General features: G+C 44.4%; 3 protein-coding genes across 3 annotated transcripts; 1 reads left to right on the top strand and 2 right to left on the bottom strand.

Annotated features, from left to right (window-relative positions):
* The first annotated feature begins 9,533 nt into the window (after window positions 1-9,533).
* On the top strand, window positions 9,534-10,948 carry LOC111347728 (uncharacterized). The gene is made up of 2 exons (NM_001357733.1): window positions 9,534-10,320; window positions 10,577-10,948. The coding sequence occupies exons 1-2, from the start codon at window positions 9,616-9,618 to the stop codon at window positions 10,640-10,642; spliced, it is 771 nt and encodes a 256-aa protein (NP_001344662.1). The 5' UTR covers window positions 9,534-9,615; the 3' UTR covers window positions 10,643-10,948.
* Window positions 10,949-13,006: 2,058 nt separating this feature from the next.
* Window positions 13,007-16,126, bottom strand: LOC100273726 (uncharacterized). Its single transcript, NM_001148136.1, has 6 exons — window positions 16,027-16,126; window positions 14,952-15,212; window positions 14,738-14,844; window positions 14,454-14,586; window positions 14,175-14,369; window positions 13,007-13,726 (listed from the first exon to the last, which is right to left on the bottom strand). The coding sequence occupies exons 2-6, from the start codon at window positions 15,201-15,203 to the stop codon at window positions 13,370-13,372; spliced, it is 1,044 nt and encodes a 347-aa protein (NP_001141608.1). The 5' UTR covers window positions 15,204-15,212; window positions 16,027-16,126; the 3' UTR covers window positions 13,007-13,369.
* A 915-nt stretch (window positions 16,127-17,041) lies between these two features.
* On the bottom strand, window positions 17,042-24,563 carry LOC103630692 (zinc finger protein-related). Its single transcript, XM_008651747.3, has 14 exons — window positions 24,161-24,563; window positions 23,084-23,293; window positions 22,538-22,732; window positions 22,147-22,451; window positions 21,589-21,814; window positions 21,317-21,485; window positions 20,022-21,224; window positions 19,767-19,938; window positions 19,442-19,663; window positions 18,885-19,022; window positions 18,007-18,241; window positions 17,859-17,918; window positions 17,488-17,559; window positions 17,042-17,404 (listed from the first exon to the last, which is right to left on the bottom strand). The coding sequence occupies exons 1-14, from the start codon at window positions 24,434-24,436 to the stop codon at window positions 17,270-17,272; spliced, it is 3,618 nt and encodes a 1,205-aa protein (XP_008649969.1). The 5' UTR covers window positions 24,437-24,563; the 3' UTR covers window positions 17,042-17,269.
* Window positions 24,564-25,832: the final 1,269 nt, after the last annotated feature.

The following is a 25,832-nucleotide window of genomic DNA, read 5'->3' as shown; positions in this document are numbered from 1 at the left end:
GAATTCGCTTCACCGCCACTAAGTGACACTCCTTAGGATCGGATTGAAATCTAGCACACATGCATACGCTAAGCATAATATCCGGTCTACTAGCATATAAATAAAGTGAAGACCCTATCATGGACCGGTATGCTTTTTGATCAACGGACTTACCTCCTTTGTTGAGGTCGGTGTGTCCGTCGGTTCCCATCGGCGTCTTTGCGGGCTTGGCGTCCTTCATCCCAAACCGCTTTAGCAGATCTTGCGTGTACTTCGTTTGGGAGATGAAGGTGCCGTCCTTGAGTTGCTTCACTTGGAACCCAAGGAAGTAGTTCAACTCGCCCATCATCGACATCTCGAATTTCTGCGTCATTACCCTGCTAAACTCTTCACAAGACTTTTGGTTAGTAGAACCAAATATTATGTCATCGACATAAATTTGGCACACAAACAGATCACCATCACATGTCTTAGTAAAGAGAGTTGGATCGGCTTTCCCAACCTTGAAAGCATTAACAATTAGAAAGTCTCTAAGGCATTCATACCATGCTCTTGGGGCTTGCTTAAGTCCATAGAGCGCCTTAGAGAGCTTACACACGTGGTCGGGGTACCGTTCATCCTCGAAGCCAGGGGGTTGCTCTACGTACACCTCCTCCTTGATCGGCCCGTTGAGGAACGCGCTCTTCACATCCATTTGGTACAACCTAAACGAATGGTGAGCGGCATATGCTAGCAAGATACGAATTGATTCTAGCCTAGCCACAGGAGCAAAAGTCTCCTCAAAGTCCAAACCTGCGACTTGGGCATAACCTTTTGCCACAAGTCGAGCCTTGTTCCTCGTCACCACCCCGTGCTCGTCCTGTTTGTTGTGGAACACCCACTTGGTTCCCACAACATTTTGCTTAGGACGAGGTACCAGCGTCCAAACTCCATTTCTCTTGAAGTTGTTGAGCTCCTCTTGCATGGCCAACACCCAGTCCGGATCTAGCAAGGCCTCTTCTACCCTGAAAGGCTCAGTAGAAGAGACAAAGGAGTAATGCTCACAAAAATTAACTAATCGAGATCGAGTTGTTACTCCCTTGCTAATATCACCCAGAATTTGATCGACGGGATGATTCCTTTGAATCATCGCTCGAACTTGGGTTGGAGGTGCCGGTTGCGCTTCTTCCTCCATCACATGATCATCTTGTGCTCCCCCTTGATCACACGCCTCCTGTTGATGAACCTGTTCATCGTCTTGAGTTGGGGGATGCACCGTTGTTGAGGAAGAAGGTTGATCTCGCTCATCTTGTTCCTGTGGCCGTACTTCTCCAATCGCCATGGTTCGTATAGCGGCAGTCGGAACATCTTCTTCATCTACATCATCACAATCAACAACTTGCTCTCTTGGAGAGCCATTAGTCTCATCAAATACAACGTCGCTAGAGACTTCAACCAAACCCGATGATTTGTTGAAGACTCTATACGCCTTTGTATTTGAGTCATAACCTAACAAAAACCCTTCTACAGCTTTGGGAGCAAACTTAGAATTTCTACCCTTCTTCACTAGAATGTAGCATTTGCTCCCAAATACACGACAGTAAGATACATTGGGTTTGTTACCGGTTAGAAGCTCATACGACGTCTTCTTGAGGAGGCGGTGAAGGTAGACCCTGTTGATGGCGTGACAAGCCGTGTTCACGGCTTCCGACCAAAAGCACTCGGGGGTCTTGAACTCTCCAAGCATCGTCCTCGCCATATCAATGAGTGTCCTGTTCTTTCTCTCTACCACACCATTTTGCTGTGGTGTGTAGGGAGCGGAGAACTCGTGCTTGATCCCTTCCTCCTCAAGGAACTCCTCCACTTGAAGGTTCTTGAACTCGGACCCGTTGTCGCTCCTTATCTTCTTCACCTTGAGCTCAAACTCATTTTGAGCTCTCCTTAGGAAGTGCTTGAGGGTCCCTTGGGTTTCAGATTTATCCTGCAAAAAGAATACCCAAGTGAAGCGGGAAAAGTCATCAACAATAACTAGACCATACTTACTTCCTCCTATGCTTAGATAGGCGACGGGTCCGAAGAGGTCCATATGTAGTAACTCCAGGGGTCTTGAAGTGGTCATCACATTCTTGCTGTGATGCGCTCCTCCCACTTGTTTACCTGCTTGACAAGCTGCACAAGGTCTATCTTTTTCGAAATGCACATTAGTCAAACCTATCACGTGTTCTCCCTTTAGAAGCTTGTGAAGGTTCTTCATCCCCACATGTGCTAAGCGGCGATGCCACAGCCAGCCCATGCCAGTCTTAGCAATTAAGCATGCATCTAGACCGGCCTCCTCTTTTGCAAAATTAACTAAATAAAGTTTGCCGTCTAATACACCCTTAAAAGCTAGTGAACCATCACATCTTCTAAAGACAGACACATCTACATTTGTAAATAAGCAGTTATATCCCATATTACATAACTGACTAATAGATAGCAAGTTATATCCAAGAGACTCTACTAAAAACACATTGGAGATAGAGTGCTCATTGGAGATTGCAATTTTACCTAGCCCTTTTACCTTGCCTTGATTCCCATCACCGAATATTATTGAATCTTGGGAATCCTTATTCTTGACGTAGGAGGTGAACATCTTCTTCTCCCCCGTCATATGGTTTGTGCATCCGCTGTCAATAATCCAGCTTGAACCCCCGGATGCATAAACCTGCAAGGCAAATTTAGGCTTGGGTCTTAGGTACCCAACTCATGTTGGGTCCTACAAGGTTAGCACAAATATCCTTAGGGACCCAAATGCAAGTTTTGTCTCCCTTGCATCTGGCCCCTAATTTTCTAGCAACTATTTTCCTATCCTTTCTACAAATAGCAAAGGAAGCATTTAAAGCACAATAAATTGTAGAGGGACCATTCATAACTTTTCTAGGAACATTGACAACATTTTTCCTAGACATATTATGAACAACATTTCTCCTACCAATATTTCTATCATGCACATAGGAAGAACCAGAAGCAAACATAGCATGAGAATCAAAATCATCAAAAGCATTATAACTCCTATAAGCATTTCTAGTTTGTCTTCTATCATGGTACATAAAAGCATGGTTCTTTTTAGCACTACTAACCATAGGAGCCTTCCCTTTCTCCTTGGCGGAGATAGGAGCCTTATGGCTTGTCAAGTTCTTGACTTCCCTCTTGTAGCCAAGTCCATCCTTAATTGAGGGGTGTCTACCAATTGTGTAGGCATCCCTTGCAAATTTTAATTTATCAAATTCGCTTTTGCTAGTCTTAAGTTGGGCATTAAGACTAGCCAATTCATCATTAAGTTTGGAAATTGAAACTAGGTGTTCACTACAAGCATCAATGTTAAAATCTTTACACCTATTGCAAGTTTCAACAATCTCTACACAAGAATTAGATTTACAGGCTACTTCTAGTTTAGAATTTAAATCATCATTAAAACCTTTTAACTTAGCAATAGTTTCATGACAAGAAGATAATTCACTGGAGAGCATTTCATTCCTCTTAATTTCTAGAGCAAGAGATTTCTGAGCTTCTACAAATTTATCATGCTCTTCATACAACAAATCCTCTTGCTTTTCTAAGAGTATATTCCTATCATTCAAGGCATCAATTAATTCATTAATTTTGTCTACCTTGGTTCTATCTAATCCCTTGAATAAGCATGAGTAATCTATCTCATCATCATCACTAGACTCATCCTCACTTGAAGAAGCATAAGTACTAGTGTTATGAGTGCTTACTTTCTTCTCCCTTGCCATGAGGCAAGTGTGACGTTCGTTGGGGAAGATGGATGACTTGTCGAAGGCAGTGGCGGCGAGTCCTTCATTGTCGGAGTCGGACGAAGAGCAGTCTGAATCCCACTCCTTGCCAAGATGAGCCTCGCCCTTTGCCTTCTTATAGTTCTTCTTTTTCTCCCTCTTGTTCCCTTGATCCTGATCATTATCATTGTAGGGACAGTTAGCAATAAAATGACCAAGCTTACCGCATTTGAAGCATGAGCGCTTCCCCTTGGCTTTGGTCTTGCTTGGCTGTCCCTTGCGACCTTTAAGCACCGTCTTGAATCTTTTGATGATGAGAGCCATCTCTTCATCATTAAGTCCGGCCGCCTCAATCTGTGCCACCTTGCTAGGTAGCGCCTCCTTGCTTCGTGTTGCCTTGAGAGCAAGGGGTTGCGGCTCGTTGATCGGACCATTCAAGGCGTCGTCCACGTACCTTGCCTCCTTGATCATCATTCGCCCGCTAACGAATTTCCCAAGAACTTCTTCGGGCGACATCTTGGTGTACCCGGGATTTTCACGAATATTGTTCACCAAATGAGGATCAAGAATGGTAAATGACCTTAGCATTAGGCGGACGACGTCGTGATCCGTCCATCGCATGCTTCCGTAGCTCCTTATTTTGTTGATAAGGGTCTTGAGCCGGTTGTATGTTTGAGTTGGCTCCTCGCCCCTTATCATTGCGAACCGTCCAAGCTCGCCCTCCACCAACTCCATCTTGGTGAGTAAGGTGACATCATTCCCCTCATGAGAGATCTTGAGGGTGTCCCAGATCTGTTTGGCATTGTCCAAGCCGCTCACCTTATGGTACTCGTCCCTGCACAAAGAGGCTAGCAACACAGTAGTAGCTTGTGCATTTTTATGAATCTGTTCATTAATAAACATGGGACTATCCGTACTATCAAAGTGCATTCCACTTTCTACAATCTCCCATATGCTAGGATGGAGAGAGAACAAGTGACTACGCATTTTGTGACTCCAAAATCCGTAGTCCTCTCCATCAAAATGAGGAGGTTTACCAAGTGGAATAGATAATAAATGAGCATTAGTACTTTGAGGAATACGAGAGTAATCAAAAGAAAAGTTCGAATTGACCGGTTTCTTTCTCTCGTATTCGTTGTGGTCGTCGTCCTTTTGGGAGGAAGTAGACTCATCGCTGTCGTAGTAGACGATCTCCTTGATGCGTCTTGTCTTCCTCTTCTTCCCATCTTTGCGTCTGTGGCCCGAGCCCGAGTCGTTGGACTTGTCATCCCTTGGCTCGTTGACGAAGGACTCCTTCTCCTTGTCGTTGATCACGATTCCCTTCCCTTTAGGATCCATCTCTTCGGGCGGTTAGTCCCTTTTGTGAAGAGAACGACTCTGATACCAATTGAGAGCACCTAGAGGGGGGGGTGAATAGGTGATCCTGGGAAACTCAAACTTATAGCCACAAAAACTTGTTAAGTGTTAGCACAATAATTGCCAAGTGGCTAGAGAGGAGTCTCAACAAAACACAATACCACAAGAGATCAAACACAGTGGTGACACAGTGGTTTATCCCGTGGTTCGGCCAAGACCAACGCTTGCCTACTCCACGTTGTGGCGTCCCAACGGACGAGGGTTGCAATCAACCCCTCTCAAGCAGTCCAAAGACCAACTTGAATACCACAGTGTTTTGCTTTTCCTTTCAATATCCTGTTTGCGAGGAATCTCCACAACTTGGAGTCTCTCGCCCTTACACTTGAGATTCACAAAGAAATACGGAGTAAGGGAGGGAAGCAACACACACAAATCCACAGCAAAATGCGCACACACACGGCCAAGAATCGAGCTCAAAAGACTATCTCAAAGTTCTCACTAGAACGGAGCTCGAATCACTGAGAATGACAAACGAATGCGCAAAGACTGAGTGTGGATGATCAAGAATGCTCTAAGGTTGCTTGATGTTTTCCTCCATGCGCCTAGGGGTCCCTTTTATAGCCCCAAGGCAGCTAGGAGCCGTTGAGAGCAAATCTGAAAGGCCTTTCTTGCCTTCTGTCGTCGGGTGCACCGGACAGTCCGGTGCACACCGGACACTGTCCGGTGCCCGATTTCCTTCCTTAACTGGCGCTGCCGACCGTTGGGCGCCAGAGAGCCGTTGGCGCACCGGACATGTCCGGTGCACACCGGACAGTCCGGTGCCCCCTTCTGACTGTTGGCTCGGCCACGTGTCGCGAGCGGATTCCGCGGCCGACCGTTGGTCCGGCTGACCGTTGGCTCACCGGACAGTCCGGTGCACACCGGACAGTCCAGTGAATTTTAGCCGTACGCCGTCGGCGAATTCCCGAGAGCGGCCACTTCGCGCCGAGGCAGCCTGGCGCACCGGACACTGTCCGGTGCACCACCGGACAGTCCGGTGCCCCAGACCGAAACAGCCTTTTGACTGTACACAGCCAACTCTTCTCTTTTCTTCTTTTTTCTGTTTCTAATACTTAGACAAGTATATTAGTACACAAAACCAATGTACTAAGACTTAGAAACATACCTTTGCTCTTGTTTTGCACTTTGTCCATCCATAAGCATGAATTCACATTTAAGCACTTGTGTTGGCACTCAATCACCAAAATACTTAGAAATGGCCCAAGGGCACATTTCCCTTTCAGTCTCATAAATCGATCTAGCTTTGTATTCTTATTTCAAGTAGGGGTGAAAGTGGTGAGGATAATTATCAAATCTGATCAAATTCGAATCCTAATTATACATATATGGTGGAGGAGTTATTATATCCATGTGGACGTGGATAATCCGAATTCGATTTTCGTGGGGACGTGGAGTAGGATATGGTATCACCAAAATTCAGCGGATATGGGATATCCGATATTTGAACGCAGATTATCCGATGCTTAAAATAGGATAATATCCGATTAGTTTGTCAAATACAAAGAGACATAGAGTCAGTCAACAATGATTGATTATTACCCATATAAAATTGAAATTTCTATACGGTAGAACAGAAAATGGAATGCTATACACGGTAGAAATCAATCGCCACCCCCAGCCCAAGAGGCAACAAGCCAACATAAATCAATTAGCGATCAGCCGATCACACACTGACACTGTGACATAATGCTATTTATTATTTACCTACTTAGTTACTCCCTCCGTTTCTTTTTAGTTGTCGCTGGATAGTTAAATTTTGCACTATCGAGCGACAACTAAAGCGAAATGGAGGGAGTATTTATTATAACTATATTCAAGTTACGCTGTCAATTATTAAACTTTAATTTATTAATTATTGGCCACTATAAAAAGTAGATGTATAATATGTATTATCCGAACTTTGAATTCCGCTTCTACTATGCTTTCGCTCCGACTCCACACCATTTCCGACATTCTAAAATATCCATATCCACAAGACCACAACCGCATAATATATGCTCAGATCCGAATCCAATGATAAAAATAGAATTAGAATATACAAAAGATGTTATCTGCTCTGGCCCGATCCATTTGCACCAGTAATTTCAAGCAACGCAACTCGTCGGTGTCTGACACTGACACTGTGACGTAATGCTATTTATTATTAAAATAGAACAGGAAATGGAACGCTATACACGGTAGAAATCAATCGCCACCATAGCCCAAGAGGCAACAAGCCAACATAAATCAATTAGCGATCAACCCATCACACACTGACACTGTGACATAATGCTATTTATTATTTACCTACTTAGTTATTTATTATAACTATATTCAAGTTACGATGCCAATTATTAAACATTAATTTATCAATTATTGGCCACTATAAAAAGTAGATGTATAATATGTATTATCCGAACTTTGAAATCCGCTTTTACCATGCTTCTACTCCGACTCCGCACCATTTCCGACATTTTAAAATAGTCATATCCATATTCACAACCACATAATATCTGCTCAAATCCGAATCCAATGATAAAAATAGAATTAGAATATAGAAAATATGTTATCCTCTCTGGTCCCATCCATTTGCACCCGTAATTTCAAGCAACGCGACTGGTCGGTGTCTGAAGTACATACAGCATGCTGTTTCTATGCCACAATCTTATCCCGTTCCTTGCACGTGTCGCCCGCCAAGTAATTCGTTGTCAAATCAAAAGAAGAGGGACCGTCCCGGCCGTGACGGTATCCGTCGAATTGGTTGACCTTTTCACGACAGCCAGGCACCCGGTCCGGTCGTCGTAACATCCTGTGATCTCAAACGCGACAGCGCCACGCCTCGTATTCTATCTTTGTAAGTATCATATTTAGGGTATGTTTGGTTTGTATCTAAATGTGTCACACTTTGCCTAAGGTTAGTCGTTCAAATTAAATAACTAACCTTAGACAGAAAAGTTAGGCAAAGTGTGACAATTGAGGTAACAAACCAAACATGCCCTTAATCCACCGTTTCGGAACGAAATTAGATTAACACATGATCTGTCGCCTCCTTCCTTACTCTGTTCGTGCAGACTCAAAACGTTTCATGGATTTACGCAAATATCTGGAGAAATCCTTTGGTAGTCGACAATTTCATCCTTTTATAGTACAGTACGCTAGGTTCACGTGGGCACGTAGCAAGCAAAGTAGCATTGGTTACTGGTTAGGCATACTATTTCACCACCCTTTTTCTATCTTATTGAAAAAAAACCATTTTTATGATTAGTTTTTTAAAAAAAGGTTGAAAAGTTTTTGTAAAATAGTACAAAAATATTTTATAATTGATCTATACTGTTTTTATAATAATAAATATGTATATTTTTTTTTTACATTCAACCAGATTGAAAAACCAAAAAAAAACAAAAAATGTTAGTAAAGGAGGGAAACCGCTGCCGATCAAGGTGAGCTGAGGTAACACGAGAGGCAAGAAAAGCAAGCGGCGTGGAAGCACGCGAGGGTTAATCAATTTAGTGGAAGTGGATATTGAATATGTTTAAGCAGGCAACATGGAGTACAGACATATATATATATATATATATATATATATATATATATATATATATATATATATATATATATATATATATATATATATATATATATATATATATATATAAATGAGTAATAATGCTCATAATTTCATATAAATAAATTAAACTCTAAATTAATATAGCTCATCATTTATTAGTTCAAATGTATGCTTTGTTTTGCTGATAAATGATAGCTCATTTGAGCTAATATTTAAGTTTATGTTGGGCTGATTCGTTAGTAAACTGAGCCGATATACTAACTTAGCTCGTGATAAAATTAAAATAAGCCAAGTCGATCTCAATCAATCTAACTATAAATCGAGCAAACTAACGAGTTAATATTATTTTGTCTAGCCGAGGTGCCGGTTGGAAACCCGACGCGTCCAACCACGTACGGTAGGAGGACCAGTGCATGGATGCTCCCTGCCGCGCGGGCCCAGCCCCCTCGCCCTCACGGACACTGTGCCACACTCGGCTTCCGCCTGCCGGCGTCTGGTCTGGTGGTCGCGCCGCGCAACAGACTGGCCTGGCCTCCTCCGCCCAATTCCCTTTCCCGTCGCCAGCCCCAGCGGCACCGGTGGCTCCACGCTGACACATGGGGAAGGTCTATGGAAAGGACCCACGATTCAGTGGGTAAGAGGCAGCGCGGGCATGGGCTGAGGCAGTCGTTGGTCCTCTATACTAGGGCCGAAACCTCCGAGCCGCGAGTTCTGGCTGGACAATTACCAGGCTGCCCTCGCGACGCCACCGCCTGGCACCCGTAACAAAACTCGAGGGACCGAGCGACGACCCCATCCCCTGTGGTCTCAATACCTTCTCGCCTCCTCCTCCTACCCCTCACACCCGACGCTCGCCCTCGTCGTCGGCGACGCGCGCAGCCCACCCGCTGCCTCCGCGAGCCGGGCTGACTGACGGCCATGGCGGCCACGGCAGATCCGCGGGCCAAGCCTCCATCAGCCGCGCCGCACCACCTCGCCGAGCCATGGGCGCATCAGGCCTCACCAGCCGCCCACCGCATGCCCTCGCCCAAGGCCGCGGCCGGCGGTGGCTGCGGCGCCCGCGATCGCCGCCGGTCTTCCTCGTCCCACCGCCGGGCCCAAGCCATCGGGGCCAAGGCCGACGCCACGCCATACGACGGCGGGATCGAGGCGCTCCGGGCCAAGCTCATGGGCCACCTGCGCGACGCGGCGGACCGGCTCCGCGAGCCCCACCGGCCTAGCAGCAGGGGCACCGCCGCGCTGCCGCCCGCTCCTCGCCCTCCGCCGTCCAAGGCTACTACCCCCGCGAGTCCGCCACCACCGCCGCCCGGGACGGACTGCGAGCCCGAGCTCAGGGCACCGCCTGCTCCTCCCGCACCTGCTGCGCCCCCGCAGCCGGACGCTGCCACGAGGCCGTGGAACCTGCGGGAGCGCACGCCGAGGCGGCCCGCCGCCGCCAGGTCGTGGGCCGCGTCGCCGTCCCCGCCGGCACCGCCCCCGTCGTCGCGTAAGCGGCGCAGGCGCGCTCCCTTCTCCGTGCCTCTGGCGGCGGAGGAGATCGAGGAGGACATCTACGCGCTGACGGGCGCCCGGCCGCGGCGGCGGCCCCGGAAGCGGCCGCGCGCCGTGCAGCGGCACGTCGATGTAAGGCGATTTCTCCCCGAACTGCCCTCCCGGTCCAAACCGCTCTAGTTAATTAATTACTAGTTTATTATTCAATCCGGCTCCTATTTTACGACTGTCTGTGTCTCTGTGACTCTGTGTGTTTATCCGCTCGATACGGTTCCGTTTAAGCTTGCTTGCCAGTTGCCACTAGGTAGTAATACGAATGCATATTCTATCGGACCGGACATGATTGTTGTGTGCAAGAATAATAAACTGTTCGTTTTCCCTTGTGCAGTCGCTGTTCCCGGGGCTGTGGCTGACCGAGATCACCGCCGACGCGTACCGAGTGCCGGACGACTAGCTCCACGGACCACGAGCACACCGGGTCATTCATTCACCAGCTAGCCGGCGCGGCGCTGCCTGAGTTCCCAATGCAAGCTCCAAGTCCAAACCACCTGGCGTACGTCGTGGCGAGAATTCACAGCTCGGGGCTCTAGTCCAGTCCATCGAGCTGGGTAGGTGCGCCTTGGCTCATGTCGTATGCCCTAGCCTAGGAGCTTTTTCTTCACCCCTCGTTCGTTTCCCCGCCTCAGGTTGCTGCGTCTATTTGTGGTTTGTACAGTTGGCGTGCTTAGTGCTACTAGTTCATTATCAGCTTTTTCCATTACCTGACGACACTGTGTGCCGTTGAATGTTCGACGCCGTTATCGTCCAGTGCCTGTCCCGATCCATTTCCCGAGTAGTACGTACGTTACGTACACTGCGGGTAGCACAGCAGCTGGCAAAGCCTGCGAAGAAGGGCGCCCGTGGCGGGTATTTGATCCGGTCGTGGTGCTTTTCTTGGGGGGCTACCCAATGGACGGTCGGATCGAGAGGGGAGATGGAGTCCGGAGTCGACTGGCGGCGCATGGCTGGGCCAGGAGCCCAGGACGTGTCGCGTTCAAATTCTTTGGACCCCCACCTCCTCTCCTCTCCTCTCCTCTCCTCCGGCGCTGGGGTCGACAACCCCAGCCCACCAGCACCACCGCTGGGCGCGGGGCAACGCCGCCTACTATCCATGCTGGAACGAAGGGAAAGAGGGCCTGCAACTTTTCGGGCCCTCTTTCTGACCCAATCACCGTCACCACACCCATTAAAAAAAATCTTTGGATTATCACGCGTTATGGTGGTCATGCTAGGCCGCCAGTTACTAGTAGTGTGGCAGTCCGGGCACCACCACACACCACAGTCCGGAACTCCGGATAGACGAACAGATTTGTGGCAGCAAGGTCTGTTTCTGTTGGGTGGAGCATCGCACGTACATCTGATCTATCTAGCGTTAGCTCTGCTCGCATGTAACGCGTGCCTTGCATGTTCTCTGCGCCTCCCAGATCCAAAAGCTAGCTCAGGCGATAGCCGTCTCCGGTACGGTATCCAGTTATCCACTGTCCAGGCGGAGCAAGAGGTGTGTGTTCCGCTTCCGGGTACTACATGCACGGTCACGACGCCGTCGGGCCCGCTTGTCAGCTTTCCGCGGATATACCGCCGCAAAGGCATTATGGTGGCAAGACCATGCAATGCAGATCAAATCCAAGAAAAAAAAAAGAAAAGGCTTTACTGATGGAACTCGTCTACACTACACACATGCCAGGAGAGTAGTCCTGTACCTCCTGTACCCTACACTACAGTATGCTGCACGTGGGGCTCGGTGATTCGCTACATTCTATAGTATGTACAAAGGTAGATACTGCGTGTCGTCCGTCCGTCCGCTTTGACACAATGACACGTACGTGCGTACGTCGATCGTATTAGCTTCGCCTTTTTTTTACTCGTACTGACGACAGCGACACAGTCAACGGACGACCGGTAATCCCTTCTTGCATGCCTCCCGTGGCGCCGTTTCCGCGTACATGCCTACATGGCCGGGGAATGGTCAAACACCGTCGAGACTCGAGCGAGACGGACGATGTGCTGGTGGCCTGGCCTGGTGCCCTGAACGACCAAGCAAAAATACAGAGGATGGGCTCTGGATCCGCGTGGGAGTTCGTTATTTCTGGGCTCCTGCAGATTTGGCCCGGATAAGTACAAACTTGGTAGGAAACATTTCGATTGAATACTCGTTGTGCACGATGACCTCAAATGATCCGATTGGCGGGTGTAGACACATAACGTGTCCAGTGAAGCAAATCAAACTGTTCTTGACCTGTATATCCCCGCTCTGTTAAACAAACGAGTTTGCCGGAAGCAGTATTGCTTTTAGGGCTTGTTTTGTTTGGGAATTGGGAGTAAGGGAAATGGAGAGGCTAAAAAACCTCTTGCTATTTAATTTTAAATAACAAGGAGATTTTGCCTCCCTTGCTTCTAAGCAAACCTTCGGCTAAGCACCGACCGGCATCAAAATCCACGAAACTTCAGGCAGCAAAATGCTCATGCCATATACACGGGTAAGAACCATGTCAAGTCAAGCCGTCAACCACCAACAAGCACCGGCATGATGCCAAGGTCATACTGTCAGTGTCCTGCAACGGAATATAACATGTTGGCGACGACACAAGACTGGTGGTTTGCCATTTCGATACCACAACGAAAGCAGAGACATGCTGTAAATACCAGAATGAACACCATAAAGTTCTACTCCCTCCAAAGTTATAGGCCTTTTATAGACAACTTATATCTAGATGCATAACAAAAGCTATATACTTAAAAAAAAGTCAAAACGACTTATGATTTAAAACGGAGAGAGAGTACAACATAAGGGTGGCGCACGAATGCCAATGACATCTCCTTCAAAAATAACATAACCTGCACCCGATGTGGCAGAAAGAGGACTGTATATAACACTGACCGTGGGTCAAATTCTACGTTCACCTGGCGAAACAAATACCAAGTAGTGGAACAAAATGATTATACAATCAACTATAGCAGATATATGTCCCAACCAATATTAACACCGCGGTCACACCTGAATTCCCGAACCAATAATCAACCGATTCCCAACTGGATGTAACCAAGGACCAGCCATAAGCATGTACATCAAAAAAACCGAAGGGGGTGGACAATCGCGCTCTGATCGCATCTACAAACTCATTGTGGGCTTGTGTGCCTCATGCTAGCAATCCACATCCAAACCTTCTTTTGGGGCCGCCGTGACACCCTCTTTTGTAGCATTTGAAGTAGAGGCGACACCCTCTTTTGGAGTAGTAGAGGTCACGCGAAGGATGGCTTGGGCGCTTAAGGCAGAAAGCTTGGACTGACAGAAAGCCTCCCATGACTCAGCATCTTGTGAGACAGAAGGTTCACCCTCATTTTCGTCAGAGGTGGAGGCCTGAGACTTCTCATATAATACCTGTAGTTCCAGTGCCAGGTTGCGAGCAGCCTCTCTTGATTCAGGAAGCTGGTCACTGAGTTGGGTTGCTGCAATCTGGACGAGCTTATCCATTCCATATTCTCTGATTCCCTGCACATCCTGGACAAAAAGAGAATACCATTGTTGTTAAACAATAAGAATAACAATGCATCCCTCAAATGCTAGGCAACAAATACTGGTTGGTGCATGTAGATGTAGCTCTATAGTGCACAAATTGATGTATCCAATCTCACTGTTGCTCTATTGAAGATGCCATCAAAGTATGAGTTCAAACATGAATAACATACAGCCTACAGCTAAAAGCACATCTGTCTTAATATTCTCAACCATCAAATGAATAACATGCCAACTAGGTTCAGCTTTTTGACACAGGCTGTTCAATGTTTAGAACATAGAACGAAGGATCTGAAAATAAACTTAAAATATCTGGAATACCATGTCAACTAGGTTCAGCTTATCCATTCCTATCTTAAGTTCCTTTTACAATAAGAATTGGGTTACAGAAGCTGCAGCTGTATAAAATTTTCAGGCAAGAAAGTTCACTTACTAAGCAAGGTACACTCTTGCTCAAACACACTGATGCTTTTGCTCGAACCCGCGGATTCCTGTTCTTGAGGTAGGGCTGCATTCTTGGTAACAGTAGTAATGGGGAGATCCAACTTGTCATCGATGTAAGAGCTGCCTCAGCAGCTTCACAGACAAAACGCTTATCTTGTGAAGCCTTTAGAAACAGCTGCACTAGCTGTGAATGCAGCAGTTGACAGAAAGATGTTTTCAAAGACCTTTTAGCTAATACAAGAAATTTTAAATGAATAGCGATACTCACCAGTGGATCAATAGACTCAACCAGTAGGTCACCATAGACCTTAAAGATGTCAGCACAAGTCATCAGTGCTGTTTTGCATACAGCACTTCTTGGGTTCTTCACAGATTTCACGATAAGAGGAACTAGAGGCTCCCTGCATTCAAACAGTTCGTGCTAAACAATTAGCAAAGGAGATATGATATTCTCTGTCATTGGCATGGATAAGTGGTTCCAAAAGATATGTGAAGAATTTTCCAACGGGGAAACACATTTCTTGTGCATATAATATGATGGAAACAACTTACAGCAGCTCCTGCAATCTTTCCTTGTGATACATCGCCAACTGACGAACATTGTTGAGAGCTTCACATGTCATAACCCAGTCCTTTGAATCCAACCTTTTAACTAAGGTCTGTTGAAAAAGTAGAAACAATAAAACTTAGCTTTGACTAGAACTAAAAACAAAGAGAAACCAATCTGTCCAATAAAATATCACAAATATGCAAACAGGTGCCATACACATAGAGCTGCATCAACATCTGGTAGATCCACTAGATTCTCAGAATCAATGTACTCCACGTCTGCATTTCCAGCCTCGTTTCCATTTGTCACAGCGCCAGGGCAACAAGACGGAACATTTTGTTCCTTGTTGGCACATTTGTTGCCATTCAACACAGGCTTGCTAATGCAGGATTTCACAGAATTGTCATTTCCATTCTCCACGTCTTTTGATTGAGAAACATTGGGTTCTTTCAAAGAGCTTGTTGACATTTTCACGCCCTACATGGGTTATTCACAGAAAAAAAGGCACTTAAGAAAAAAAATGAACAAAATCCAGGCCCTCCCTACAGGTACAGATTAATAAAATAGGTTAGAGTATCTCTGGTGATTATGTGGAACGCTGTCCATACTAAATCGACAGTCCATAGTGCAGTCAACCAGTCCATGGAACAAGGGTCGAGGAATAAAACAACAGTGCAAAAACATAATTAATGGAAGCCGAAATTTAGATGGTTCCGCCGCACCAATAATCATCGGATGCACACTCAATAATCAAGGCACAAAAGCACACTCAAACATCAAGGCACAAAAGCACACTCAATGACAAATGATAATCTAATCACCGACGAGATCTCACCACGTTAAATTCTACAAGTAATAGATCTCATCGAGGCTTAAGGCCAGGACGACTTAGCCTACAGTGACCGGCACACTCAAGCAGTACCCACAAAGGTTTGGTAACTTATCAGCAACAGTGCCACAGGTGGAAACGTAGAACCTAACCGAACCACGCAGCACATAAATCTATCTAGAAGTAACAGAATGTGCAGGAGAATGAACTGGATTCAATCAGCCCACAGCCACAGCGAAGTGGTAAAAAACCACTACCATTACACAGGCCAGACCCAGAAAGGGACATGGGTCATCGGCGTACACTTGCACACACAGTATTCCTTGCAAAGGAACCAGGTAGTACGAATGCGTACAGTTGTAAGTAGATCAGATCCAAATACAGAAAGCCAAATAGTTAAGGCTAGGGTTCCAGTTTTATCGGTTCCGCGCAGAAGGAGCGGAAGAGAGAGGGTGCGCATACCTGGTGAGTGCTCGTCGCCGGCGAAGGTCTGGCGAAGCGCGTCGGCGGTCGCTGCACGAGAGAGAGAGAGAGGCAGAGCACACGCCGGGTGAACGGAGAAGAGGCGTTGAACTGGTGAGGACAGGGTGTTTTTTCTTTCTTTTTCGCTTTGATGTCAATTTTGTCATTGTCTTTTTACAAATAGATCCCTGGCAGGCTGGCAGTAGTGGCAGTGGCAGAAGTATTTCACAATACCTAGATTTTGTACCATGTGTTTGGTTCCTGTACATGGGCCAAGCCCAATACAGTTTAAAGGCGCGCAGGCCCAAACCACGACCCACTCTCTAATGCTATTACATGGCCGGGGCTAGGTCAAGGTCATCAAACCTGTATCCTTTTTTCATTTTTACGTTTAAACATATTCGAAATCTCAAAACGATACGACCGCCGCCACGGCAATGCAGGTCAGCTCAACGTTACATACTTACATATACACGGCCATTGTGGGCACGAAGGCACGCACACAAGGTGGCATCGCCTGTTAAGAGCCCAAGGTCAGTGTCCAGCAGGAACAAGGCTCGGCTGATCGAAGCAGCAGTCAAGTTTCTGAAACCTGGCCTGCAGTCCAGGAATCGCCGCCTCTTGGAGACACGCGTATTTGGAGTATCCATGCAGCAGCAGCAGCGGTGATAGTGCGCCCGGTGCTGCTGCTGACTACGTAATGTGTCCGATCAATTCGTAAGAGATATGTGACACGTTGGCATACCAAAAAAAAATATTAGGTGCTCGCAATCTAGGATCTCTGGGTCTCTGGAAGATTCTACTTGTGGTCAGAGGACTGAAGAGGATACTTCATACTTGTAAGAAGAGCATTCCAAGTAAAAGATCAGACGAGAATGTACCATGTCAATCGCAACCTGAGTATTTATTTGCTCTTCAGCTCAACTGAGTCGGCTTGAGTTGGGGACAGTGTTCAGAAGGTCTCCAACTGTATCGCTGATACAAACCGAGATGTTCCCAGGAAACAGCTGAAGGGCAACACAGGAAATATATGAGCGAATATATTTCAAATCGTAGAAATACAGTTAGTTTGGGACGGGAGCGAGTAATTCTCAGACTCCTCATGTGCACAGTCACTTTTTCCTCATAATACATCCAGGTGGGGTTCCTCCCCCAGTTCACTCTATAAAAAAACTATCACACCTACGGTCACAAGGTTTCTACCCCGTCGATATATATATACAAATGGATTGCATAAAAGAAATTATAGAGGGCGAGAACACTCTGCCGTATCAGTCTTGATAACTCTGGTGTTGTAAGAACCACAGAAACCACACTTGTGGTAGAGCCAATGAAACCGTGACCTGCCTTTTCTCTCGCAGTCGTTACACAGTATATCCTGAAACAGCCACGCAACGATGATAAACGTAATGTGAGCTATATGAATGAAATAATGAAACCGGGACTGCGATAATGGTTTACCTGGCACCGGTCCTGGTATTCCTCAGGAAGCTGTTCTGCAGCCAGCAAACCATCAAGCATGCCAAAATACACCTTCAGAAACAAAAACGTCACATTAGCTATTTTACTGGACTGGAGAAAAGCGCAAACCGCTGTAGGACTTATGTATCGTCGAGAACTGTGAGCAGAATAACATGTCCAAAACTAAGATCAACTATAATTTGGAATGTACGGAGTATTGATCTTCAAGCCTACAAGGGTCCTTGGTCACCCCTCAAATTATTTTGGAGAAGAGAGAGCGCAATAATAGTATGCCTATGGACTGCCAACGGCAGAACAAACCGAAATGGCGAACGCAAAATAACTCCTTATGCTTAAGCGGCGTAGTTTACCGTCATATCTCCCAAGGATTTGCAGCAGATTGGACAAGTGTAGTGGGTACAAGTATATGCCTGAAATAGTAAGGTCGAATGTATTAGAATTAGAACAGCACTTACCCCGTCCATAATAGCAAACCAGAATGCAACTAGACTGCCATACCTGAAAACAAGCCGAATGCATGAAGTGGCCACAAGGAAGGCCTTTAACTGGTGCACTCGATGTAAACAAAAAGTCGCAGCAGATTGGACAGTTCATCTCTAGCATCTTTTCCCGGCATTTATGTTCTATCATCTTTATGCCAAGGCAACAATTGCACTTCATGCAATGAAAAAAATCAGTGCCCAATCCGCTCCCAAGGCGACACAAGTTGCAAAAAGGACAATGGTAGACACTCCTGAGAAACAACCGAGAATTAGGATTGCAAAATATCTCAAAGATTGAACCACGTCAGACGAGAATTTAACTTCAAGTAATAATGCAATGAAGTAAATAAACCAAATGAGGCACATAACACATTTACAGCGTGTTTGGTTTGAGGAATGAGGTAGTCCATCATGTTCTCACTCCTCACTTTCTTGTTTGGTTTGTGGAATGTAATGAGTTGATCCATCACCATTTCATTTCTCATAGTCTAATAATTAGTAATAATAAGAGGAATAAGTTCATTATACCAAATTTGTGGAATGAATTCATGATGTACCACTTTATTAAGAATGGATTGAATCTTTAAACCAAACACCCCCTTAGATCCTCAGAGCTCGCTACTTTAGTGGCTTGAACTTTTTGCATGAAGCTGAAGTTAGAGAAGAATATAGCACGGGGCAATTTACTGTTCATAAGTAGAATATGACAATAGGACTATAATAAAATATCCATATATTTGGTGCTAACAAAAAAATCATCATTGTTTCAACTTTCAAAGGGTAATGGCGGAAACTGGACCACCATGCATTTATGGAATAGAAATGTGTGCACCCTACAAAAACAAGGATTGTTTAGTGCAGAATAAACTAAAATGTTGATCTGCACAGAATTACCTTTCATCATCGAAGAACTTGCATATGCTACAATAATACTTGGCCATGGACAGTCCATTGCAAGAAGGGGATTGACAATTTGGACCAACAGGTTGAACATTCAGACATTGCATGCACATCATCTCCATCACTGATTTCCTACAAATAGCAGCTCCGCAAATTAAGGAAAGTACAATTGATTCATTTTTTTTCTTCATAACAGATTTCTAGGTTACAACAATCAGCAAGTCATATGACAGAAAATGTCGTTCAAGTATACAAATACAAGTTCTTTTGTCCTTATTATGCAAAGCTGGTATACTAAGAGCCAAGTATCCCACTGGAAATAAAAGCTTCAGTTAGAAAATTCAATGACAGAAAATCAATTCATTTCACAAGGGAGGCACAGGTCCATGGCACAACCACAAACATCTATTTCCAAATAAAATGTCATGCTTAATTGATATTGGTTCGATGTGAAAATGAAAACCTTGAAATTCTAATAGCACAACAGGTGCATAAGCATCCCTCAGCAGGAAAGGTGTGGACGGTAAAATGAATGGTTGTGGTGAAGATACCTGTCCATTGTATGGTCACTAACTTTATCGTGACAGAATCTGCAAGTGAATAACTTATCGCAGCATGCAGCAACAAGCTTGCAGTTTCTTTTGTAATGCTCACAGCCAAATATTTGTTTCCCTGGGTCTCGGTACGAAGCAACACATCCAGGTCGTCGTGTACATCCATTATGTCCTTCGACGCTTGGTTGTGGTGATTTCTGCTGAGCAGCTATCCAACGGCTGAAATTTACAAATTTAAAAACACATATAATACAGACTTATTTTCTGTATTCCTAAGGGGAGATAACAATCAGCTTATTTACTTTATTTTTAGATAACAAACCTGGTCATGAGATTTTGGATCAGATAGGCCTTCCTCCTTGGATCAAGAGTAGAATCTCGAGAGACCTTTCGAATCTCAGCCTCGAGCTCACTCTGATTCATTCGGAAAATGTCCTTCCAACCAGGCCTAAACATCTGGTCATTTTGTTCAAGATTCTCCTGAAAATGACTTTCTACAAGGCCAAATAAAAATATCTCAGTGACATAGAAATCCCCGTCCACCATTCTAGAGGAGAGAAAAACCAACTGAACAAACCTTCTGAAGGAGTAGAAGCCTTGTCTGATGGGTCAGATGAAGTTGAAGGTCCCTTCCACCATTCATTTAGCCATTCATCAAACATGGTGTTTTTGGTTGCTTGCTTCCATGTATCCAGCATCATGTTCTGTTCCTCTAAACTAAGTGCTGATGTAACCCAAGGTAACATTGACTGCAGAACCTCAGCACCAGTAGTTCCAATTATATGACCGATAATCTTATCCTGCTCGTCTACAGAAAAATGTTTATCGAACAATGGCCACAACTCAAGTTCTTCTCTATGAACATGATTTGACAACGTGACCCGGATAGATTTGCATAATCCTTGAAGCTTTGTCAAAAGTTCATTACGCTTTCTAGCCCAATCAATCTCATTACTTGAAATATCATTTGTTCCAGCTTCAACATCAAGAGGATAGCTCAAACCATCATGTAGTTGAGAAAGTTCAGATAGTACAGTGGATATATCTTGGAACAATTTTTCTTCCTGCTTGTGATCAAGAGTGTATGAATGACTAACATTGTGCAATGCCTCCTTCGATTCAAGAGCAGGAAATACAATCTCATCTTCAGCATTGCTGTGTGCTCTATATAGACCCCACAGTAAACGAAACCTTCCAATGAATTGGCTAAGGCAAGACTCGTTCCCGTCAATAAGCTTTCCAGATTCCAAATCCAAAAACTCTAAATCCTTGCGAATTGCCTTGTGGAATTTGAATATGGTATCAATTGGCTTAGAAATGTTATCTGGGCCGGATACTAGTGTATCTGTGTCCCATGAGAAAAGGCTTGAATATAATGAAGGTGCAACATAATTGAAAGACAGAGGGCGAAAGGATTTTGTAGGGGTAGATGAATGAACACCAAGGTAGCTACTTTCTACTCTTAACCTGGGAATGTAACAGGCTCTGTTGTTACATTGCGATGCTTCAGTAGCAGCATTGTGTGAGCTATGATTTCTGTCAGTATTTGTGCTAGATTCTCCTTGACTTGCTCTCTTAACTGGTTTTGAAAAAGCTCCATTGCTACTTACATAACATGGACAGAGTGACTGGCATGTTTTGAAACCATTCCCATCTGACGCACAAGTGACCGCTCCTGATGCCATGCATACGAACTTTCCAGGGTTGGATGTGTCCTCCAGACGACCTTTGCACGCCCAGCCAGAGAGAAGAGTAACCAATGCAGTTTCAGAGGAAGGTGCTGCGACGTATTCATTAAATATAAAAAATTAGGAAAGGTACGGAAAACTGTTTTATTATTCAAGAGAGAAGTAGGAACATAACAGAGACAACCTGCCAACCGCATATTCTGAAGAAAAGACACTGCCTCTGCATCATTCAGTTTCACTATAAACCATGGTAGAACACGCTCCAACAGCTTTAGTGGCATGACACATAGACTCTGATATAAAAGTTCCCTCTGTTTCTCCGGTGAGAACTTTATCCTAGCTTTAGGAAGTACCTGAGTAATAAAGGTAAACAAGATCTGATAATCTGTTGGGCAAGTAAGGTTAACATTCTGGCTGATAGGACAGCAGTACCAGCTTCTTTAGTAGTAAACTAACCTTTATTTCCTCATCATTGAAGTGACTCTCAATTTTCTGCATTATTTGATCAGCTTGTGAGCATAACTCTGAATGAAAATCAACTACAGTTGACTTGGCTCCTGCTAGTTGAATTTGTTCAATTAAACTCCTAAATTTATTCAATCGCCGTTCTTCTTCAGCATGCTCCTGCACAAAGGACAATTCACCATCCACTGCAGGGAATATAACTTGATCCTCGGCAATACTGCAGATTAACAAAAAAATGAACTGGTGGAATTAAGAAATCAAGATGACAGACTTCACCGGAAAGCACAAAAAAATAGTTGGATTTAAAACATCAAGCGCTTTGACCAAAATCATAATCTATATTATAGAGAAGAAAATAAAGTAGATATTCTAGCATATGGCTAGTATTTTCACATCTTAACTGTGGCATCTGGTGTGTCTAAAGCATGTATAAGAACACTAACAATTTGTTGTCACAACACATGTAATATAATGTGCAGCTGAATAAGTAACAGCAAGTAACACTATAAAAAAAAAGATTCACATGATTTAAGATTTGAAGGTTCATACCTGTGGAAAATGCACACATCTGCAATAAATTGCAGCCTCATATTAAATCCTGCTATGTCAGAAAAATCTCCAGACTGATGTATCCTTTTAGTCTCCTCTGCTATATCACTCAGTTCTCTCAGAACAGCATTGTGCCAATACAGAATCTCATCAATTGGATGAGTGACAAGCTGACTTGATTCTATAGACTTCCTCTTTCCAATTTTGGTGTGTTCAAGTGAATGTGCATGTTTATCTGTTTGGCCAGAGCTAGACTCACATGTAGAACTGCTTTCTGATTTCCCTCCAAACCACGTGAAAACAACCTTCACAAAGTAAAAAACTGAAGTGAAATACGCCAATAATTTTACAAATGGGAAGTTAAGATGTGTGATGCCATAATCATGAGGACCTCTTGGAGGAGTTTTTCTTCAGGAACTATTTTACTTAGGCAGTCAAGAATATCTTGATTCTCATCTGTAGAAACAGAAGCAGAAATCCATGGAAGAAATTTTGCCATCATGTTTACAGGGATGCTACATAAGAACTGCCATACTAAATCTGCTTGCTCTTCGTGTGAAAACTTCTTGATGAGTAACGGGAAGACCTACAAAGTTTTCGGATGATTAGACAGCACCATTATATGCCCCGTGTTCCAGCTACTAGCACTAATGCAAATTGTGAAGTTACTACAGCTTCATAATGTCTAGCCTGTTGCTCAGAAAAAAATTGTTTAAAACTACAGATGGGAGTAAACTATACAACTATGTATGCATTTTTGTCTCAAAGGTGACCATGTGTCATGCATCAAAGAGAGGAACCAGATTGCAGAAATACTATTATTATATATGTCATACATCCACTTGATATAGAAACCGAAGGCCTGCTGTTATATTTCAATATTTCATCAAATTACATACAAAATGGCAGGACAAAGCATGAAGGGAAACAAAAATACCTGTTCTTCTTCCTTGGACATGTGTTGGGATACAAACGTCCGAATTGCTCCAGTACAGGATGCAAGTTCCCTCCTAATAGCATTATCATTCTGCACATCCAACTGTAGCAGAGTGAATAGATGTGCGAAAAGATCATTTTCTCCTTTATGTTCAAGAGAATATGTCCCTGCGACATTTTTCACTCGAATGTCAAGTGCTGGAAAAATAACCTGCAAACATCAACGGAAAAATCTTATACCAGTATACCACAAATGTTCTGTGCATCACGACGGCCTTATAGTTGGCCAATAAATTTCCACAAATATACCAATCTATGGGCATTTCAGAAATTAATCTATCTATGGTAAAAACATGTAACTATACAAGGTCCATGCTTTGAACAAATGGTATAATAGGCCCAGCATTTCCCTGTATGGCCAACAGTAGTTGTAACTGCATATAGTCCATATTTGTTTGTAACATTTGCACTGTGTGGATTGCAACCTTCATTTGATCCAATTATCCAAACACTGAGATTCTAACAGGAAGGAGTTGTTTTTTTAGAAAATAAATAAATAATGTATCCACTATAAACAATTCGCATTAGCCATGTTACTCTAACAAGCACGATGAAACGTGTGATTGGAGATGAAACTGCAAAAGTAAGATGCCGTTGACAGCTTTAGTTTAAGACATAACTAGACGACATCAGAGCGAGTAAAATCATGTAAATCGACCATGATGTCACACGCCAGCTAAATTGTTTACAGTCACATGGCCTGTACATATACAGGCATATCAAATTCCAATTGAGAATAATCATCTAACTACCTGCACTTGAAAGCTACTCATGTTATCAGATCATGTCGACGCAACCGCAATTCAGCCCAAATCCAACCCATGGCGGATCCTCTGAGCCTAAGCGACAATACCGCAACCCTGAACAATTCCCCACCGCAATCACCACAATTACGCAGGCTCGTACGCACATGGAGGCACTCGTAGCCGCCACAGTCTCAGTACGAAACCACTGCGAAACAAAAAAAAAATGCGACAAGGAACAGCAGCGGCGGCGCGCTGGGAACCGCACTACGTACCGCGTCCTCGGCGTCGCAGTGGTGCCTGTAGACGGTGAAGAGGAACCGGCAGCGCGCCTCGAGCGTGGCCACGTCCCCGCCCGCGCGCCCCATGGCGAGGCGCACCGCCGCGGCGTGCATCCGCTCCAGCTCCGCGCGGATCGCCTTGTGGAAGTAGACGAAGATGAGCACGGGCGCCTCGGCCGCCGACCCTCCCGCGCCGCCCTCGGCCAGTGGGGGTGGGGACCGCGGGATCGCCGCCGCGATCGGGCCCTTCCCGGCCAGCGGCGTCGCCATGCTCCGGCTGCGGCGCGCGGTGGCACCTCCGTGTGTGCTCTGGTACCGTGGTGCGCGTCCGGCTGTGTGCCTCTGTCTCGCTCGGTTGGCTATTTTTGTTTTTTTACCGGCTGATTTGTTGTTTTCTGTTCTGTGGGCTGCTTTATGCTCGGGGCCAATGAACGACGAAGCGGCGCGTGGTGGGGCGTCCGGCGTCCGCTCGCTCACTTTCTAGTGGCAGTGGGATTGCGTTTCTAAGGTACAGACTAGAGGGCATGTTTGACTTGTTTAGGTTGGTAAGGCACTTTGGACGTAGCACCAATCTAGTTTTATTTTCAAAATTTATATTTAATAGGTGTTTAAATGCATTAGAACTAATAGTTAGTTGGTCAAAAATTGCTAGTGAAATTAGCTAGTTCACTATTATTTAATTTGCTAAAAAGTAGTTAATAGCTAAACTATTAACTAAATTGTTTGGATGTCTTTAACTAATTATAGCAGCTAACTATTAATTCTAGTGCATTTAAATACACACTAACCTCAAAATGAGTATGTCTAGGTATTCTTTTTTAAAAAATCAAATACATATATAGAATACTAATATTTATGGTATGTGATAACTATCAGTACATCAACCGTAGAGTATATATTTTTACAATAAGGGATGTTTGTTTTTAGGACAATTTTTAGTCCCTTCATTTATTTTATTTTTTGTTTCTAAATTATTAAATATAAAATTAAAACTATATTTTAGCTTTTATATTTAATAATTTTATACTAAAATAGAATGAACAAAAAATTAGTCCATAGAAACCAAACACCCTTTAAGTGTGTTAAACGATATAGGTCCGATGTTATTTTTATATAACTAGTAAAAATTGAAAGGGTTTGAATCAATAAAAAATGTAACTTACGTTCTAGAAGAACGAAGAAAATACTCTATGTCTAAATCTAATCTAAACCTACAGTATCAAAGGGTAAATCTTTTGTTCCTCTATATGCATCCCTATCCGGCACTCACTCTTTTTTTTAGCCTTCACTTCATCTCTTTCATATCAGCTCTCATCCTTTCCACGTGTATGTCTGCTAGTCAGATGTGTGTCAACATTGCAAACAGTGTATTGAAACTTATAGAATGGCCCAATGGTTGTCGTCATAGGTTTTCAATGACGCCTAGCTCTTTTGGTTTGCTTCTTGTCCTGCAATGTGTCTGTGGCTCTTCTAAAAGAGGATCTGCAGTGGTCAGATCGGCGTTGCTTTGTTATTGGGAGTGCAACAAAATTCAGCAAAGAAGATGGTGTGATGTGTTCACTTTGTTTGCTTGTTAGGTTTTATTGGCAGTGGCATGTTATCCGGAGCGGATCTAGACAAAATAATCATTGGTGTCATCTCCATTAAGTTATAGTATCATCAACTC

Source organism: Zea mays, chromosome 6 (assembly GCF_902167145.1).
Source record: "Zea mays cultivar B73 chromosome 6, Zm-B73-REFERENCE-NAM-5.0, whole genome shotgun sequence".
In the NCBI taxonomy this organism is placed as follows: Eukaryota; Viridiplantae; Streptophyta; class Magnoliopsida; order Poales; family Poaceae; genus Zea; species Zea mays.
The sequence above is the reverse complement of the archived record's forward strand: the minus strand, read 5'-3'. Positions and strand labels throughout refer to the sequence as shown.

Coding starts and splice junctions, on each gene's coding strand:
- LOC111347728 (NM_001357733.1), top strand. CDS start 9,616: ATGGCGGCCACGGCAGATCCGCGGGCCAAGCCTCCATCAGCCGCGCCG. Junction 10,321..10,576: donor CCGTGCAGCGGCACGTCGAT/GTAAGGCGATTT, acceptor TCCCTTGTGCAG/TCGCTGTTCCCGGGGCTGTG.
- LOC100273726 (NM_001148136.1), bottom strand. CDS start 15,203: ATGTCAACAAGCTCTTTGAAAGAACCCAATGTTTCTCAATCAAAAGAC. Junction 14,845..14,951: donor ATGTTGATGCAGCTCTATGT/GTATGGCACCTG, acceptor CTTTTTCAACAG/ACCTTAGTTAAAAGGTTGGA. Junction 13,727..14,174: donor GCAAGAGTGTACCTTGCTTA/GTAAGTGAACTT, acceptor CTTTTTGTCCAG/GATGTGCAGGGAATCAGAGA.
- LOC103630692 (XM_008651747.3), bottom strand. CDS start 24,436: ATGGCGACGCCGCTGGCCGGGAAGGGCCCGATCGCGGCGGCGATCCCG. Junction 21,815..22,146: donor GATGTGTGCATTTTCCACAG/GTATGAACCTTC, acceptor GTTAATCTGCAG/TATTGCCGAGGATCAAGTTA. Junction 21,225..21,316: donor TCAGAATATGCGGTTGGCAG/GTTGTCTCTGTT, acceptor AATACGTCGCAG/CACCTTCCTCTGAAACTGCA.